This window comes from Uranotaenia lowii, chromosome 2, assembly GCF_029784155.1.
Source record: "Uranotaenia lowii strain MFRU-FL chromosome 2, ASM2978415v1, whole genome shotgun sequence".
Lineage (NCBI taxonomy): Eukaryota > Metazoa > Arthropoda > Insecta > Diptera > Culicidae > Uranotaenia > Uranotaenia lowii.
In genome coordinates, this window is record NC_073692.1 from 303,290,034 (window position 1) to 303,294,463 (window position 4,430).

Sequence of the window (4,430 nt, forward strand, 5' to 3'; positions counted from 1 at the left end):
AACAACAAGTTTATGCTAGTTCCAGAGCTTGTAAGCAGTATAGCCGGTACCGAGGCTATGAGACAGATGATTTCTGATGGAAGACAAAATTTATGAAAAACCCTATATCAAACAAGTTCCAGTGTTTGAACCCTATAACATGTCTACTCAAGGCAAGGTCCCTAGCATATTAAAGTATTTATTTGCTGGTTGTTTTGTACAAAATATAATAATTTGCCAAAATTCTGCTTCTGTGGAAAATACAACAGTTTTCAAAACGAAATCATTGATTTACGTTGTTTTTAAAAGCCAAAAAAGAGTAATCTTGTATATACACTTCATTATATACGATCTATACTAATCTATTATACATTAAGTACAATTTCATGATGATATTACTTCGTTATTGAATGATTTTTTCCAGCAGAATTCCATGAAAAACGCTTTAAAGTGGGTCAAAAATAATCAAATTTTGTTAACTTCAAAACAGCTGTATTCACTAAATTGCCCTTAATTTCTTTAAAAATAGATGTATTGAACCGAAAAGTAGCAGAAATTAAAGGAGGAGTATGCAGTCACCTTAAATACAGATAAAACAAAGAATAAGTTGGAAAAACTGAACAGACCATGACTGAAAAAAGCGTGCGCCGACCGATGGGAAAGACCAAGAATACAGTAAAAAAATTCTCACAAAAATGATTAATAATTTTTCCAAAATTTTTTTTATGAATTATCATAAGATTTTCTTTATTTCCTTCATAGAAAGTATTGCGATCAAACGAATGGCATTTGAGATACACGCGTTCGTAACTGTCCCATCTCTAAATGCACTAAGCTTTAGAATATTCCTATTAGACATGAAATTTTAGGTTTGTTCATGCAATTTTTCTCTGATAATCAATTTTAAAAACCAATTTAAAAATCAATTTTGAAAATATCAAAAATTAAAAACCATTAATGTGGCAACTTATTTAACCCAAGTTCTATACAATCGTTCCTGAGATACTTTTTTCAAAAAATCCTTTGTTGAGGTAAATATCTTGACTCCAGCATAACATTTTCAAGTTGATTATTTTCAATTTTTTTACCATAATAACGTTATAAAGGTTGATTTGCGAATTTCATTGAGTAAATTTTGATTATGATAATTTTTGTTCTAATATTCTTCCAAATTTTATCATAGATGATTTGCGAATTTCATTGAGTAAATTTTGAAAATGATAATTTTTTATCTAATTTTCTTCCAAATTTCACAATAGAGGTTCATTAAGTGGTGCATTGAGAATTTCAATTATTCTGTTTTTTTCTTCAGTTTCATGGTTTTTTGTTCACCAAATTTACTCGGATATTTTCCGGATCTTGGGTTGAAAATTTTTAAATCAGATTTCCGGATTTTGCCAGATTTTTAGATAAAATATACCGGATTCGCCCGGTTCGGATATGTCTGGAAAATATTCTAGCAACCCCAACTTCTAAGAACCATACGAGTAATTTAATCTTGTTCAATACGAACTTTAGAAAATGTTGCTAATTTTGAAAAAAAAAAAACTAAAAAATAAAACATAATATGTGAATGATTTTTTGTTGTTGACACAATGAATTTAAATTGAGGCTAAATTTATGTTTATCCAATTAAAGTGTTCCAAATTAAATTGTTATACCCGTATCGGTGAATGTCATGTTTTTTAAGAAAGAAAACTTCTAGTTCTGGAAATCACAAATTGATACAAGAAGATTAGAAAAAAAAAATAGGAGTTGGAAATGTTCGAGGAAAGATTTTAAAAGAAGCATTTTCATCAAGCACGGACCAACTTTTTTGAAGTGATAGAATCGGAAAAGGTTGAGTCTACCACAAAACTTTTCTCATTGGCTTTTTTAGTTGATACTTTTCGGTGAATTTGAAATCAAATAAAAACAATTCTTTTGACGTTTCGGCCTACTACCTTCAGCCATCCTCAGAAAACTATATTATAAACAAAAAACTTAAATTAATACAAAAAATTCTTCACAATATTCCATCACAATTTCACTGCACTTTTGCACTTACGATTTGTTTCGCCGCGTGCTTCCTGAACGGCTGTCTTACTTGATTTAAGTCCGGTTTTGAATCGCTTCTAGCAGCTGGCGTCTATCATTCCCGGTGTCGTCGTGATGTCGGTTGTTGACGTCGTGTTTGGTGACGTCGTTTTTGAATCCGTCGTTTTAGTTGCGAATTGTGGCGTCTCTCTTAGTTTTTTAATAATAGAGCTATATATTTTAGAAATTTCAATCGAATCTTGCTTGATGTTTACTGTTCTTCCTTTTTTGAGTTTTATGTGTAATGTTTCAGCTGTTTTTCGTTTTCCTTCTTGGTTTACTCTTTCTAAAATATATGCTTTGTCGAAGTTAAACTTATGGTTCTGTTCTATGGCATGTTGTGTCAATCCTGTGGCTCTGGTGTTTTGTTTGAGACTCGTTTTATGATTTTTAATCCTTTTTTCCAGAGTTTGAGATGTTTGTCCACAGTATTCTTTCCCGCATTCACAAGGAATTGAATATACCACATTTGTCTGTTTTAATTTTGGAATTTGGTCTTTCGTTTTTGTGTTTCCATCAGTGACACAAAAAGGACAACAGCCCGCCTAAAACCAAAAAAGAAATTCCTCTCCCAAAAACTACAAAGCCTACTGGATGCTGAGGATTGGCAAAATGTAAAAGAAATGGTCACGAAAAGAACAACCACCGTGTTTAATGAAAGCAAAAAGAAAGAAACCCGAAAACTGGATTTTTTGAAAAAGAAGAAAATCCTAGAGACAGCGGTCCAAGCTGAGTGGATTGAAAACACAACAACCGTGGAAATTCCCGACTATTTGGAACGAGCGCTGCTCCTTGGGCCCAATTACAACATCCAACCAAGAACAAACATACCATACGTTGCTTTCATCGCCGACGTTGAGAGCGCAATAAAACAAAAACCCGACGCAGACGACATCAGATCCAGCATCGCGACGATGATCAACAACTACGTCGACTTCCAAAACCAACCGCGCGCCAAAAACAACGATTGGATCCATAAAGACATCGTGCGTAGCCGAAAATTTCTCCGAGAACACAACGAAGTAATCATCACCAAGGCGGACAAAGGAAATAAAACCGTCGTGATGCTAGCTAGCGAGTACAGCGAAAAAATGACAGCTATGGTAAGTGACACAACAACGTACACTCCCCTAGCCACAGATCCAACAGAAAAGATACTCAAACGCATCAACACTATGTTGGACTCGTGGCACGAAAATAAATACATTTCCACTTACACAAAAAACAAATTAAAATTGTTCAACTGCCCTCCACCGAGGATTTACGGTCTTCCTAAAATTCATAAAGAAGACCGCCCGCTTCGACCAGTAGTGTCGACAGTGGGGTCAGCTACGTACCGAATGGCTCAGTTTCTTGCCAACGTGCTACAAAACGTCGTCGGCAAAACGAAACACCACGTGCGTAGTAGCTTCGACTTCGCGTCGGAGATCACCAATGTTCGGATCCCTGATGGTTGCATTATTTACTCGCTGGACGTCGTGTCGCTCTACACGAACGTACCGGTTCAAAATGTGTATGATATAATTGAACAAAAGTGGCGGGAAATTAGCGATTACACGCCGATACCATGGACTGAATTTAAACGCGCCCTTCACACAATACTTGGAGCGTCGTTTTTTCAGTACAATGGTAAAATCTTCGAGCAAACTTTTGGCACGCCGATGGGCTCTCCTCTATCCCCGGTAGTAGCGTCTCTCTTGATGGAACAACTTGAGGAAACCGCCATCCAATGCCTACGAGATAAAGGTATCAACCTCGTGATGTACAAACGCTACGTCGATGACTGTTTGATAGTAGGTTATGAAAACGACATAGATTGCGTGCTAGCCGAATTAACAGTCAATGCCCAAGCATAAAATTTACGCTGGAAAAAGAAACTGAAAATTCATTGCGTTTCTTGGATCTCAAACTTTCTAGGTGTCAGGGAAAGATTGAGAAAAACTGGTACACCAAACAAGAAAACGGAAGATATTTGGATTATTATTCAGAAAGTCCATATATACACAAAAAGAACACAGCGATTGCATTGATTGACCGGGCACTGAAACTTAGCGACGTTGAAAAACGTGAAATGAGCATCAATAAAGTTAGAAAAATACTTCATTTAAATAATTACCCAGATGAATTCATCAAATATATTTTAAAAAAGAGGGTAGATGCTATTTACAACTCGCTAAGCAACAGCACTACGGAAAATCTAGGAAAATACGTCTCACTAACATACATTCCTGGATTGAGCGAAAAAGTTAGAAGAGTACTAAAAAATCATGGCATAATTGCATCCTCGAGACCAATCAACAAAATTAAAACCTGTTTATTCACAAAAACGAAAGACCAAATTCCAAAATTAAAACAGACAAATGTGGTATATTCAA

The 4,430-nt window shown here is 35.3% G+C and overlaps 1 protein-coding gene across 1 annotated transcript; it reads left to right on the top strand.

Moving 5' to 3' along the window:
- Positions 1 to 2,678: 2,678 nt before the first annotated feature.
- On the top strand, positions 2,679 to 3,911 carry LOC129742831 (uncharacterized). The gene has a single exon (XM_055734771.1). The coding sequence runs from the start codon at positions 2,679 to 2,681 to the stop codon at positions 3,909 to 3,911; it is 1,233 nt and encodes a 410-aa protein (XP_055590746.1).
- Positions 3,912 to 4,430: the final 519 nt, after the last annotated feature.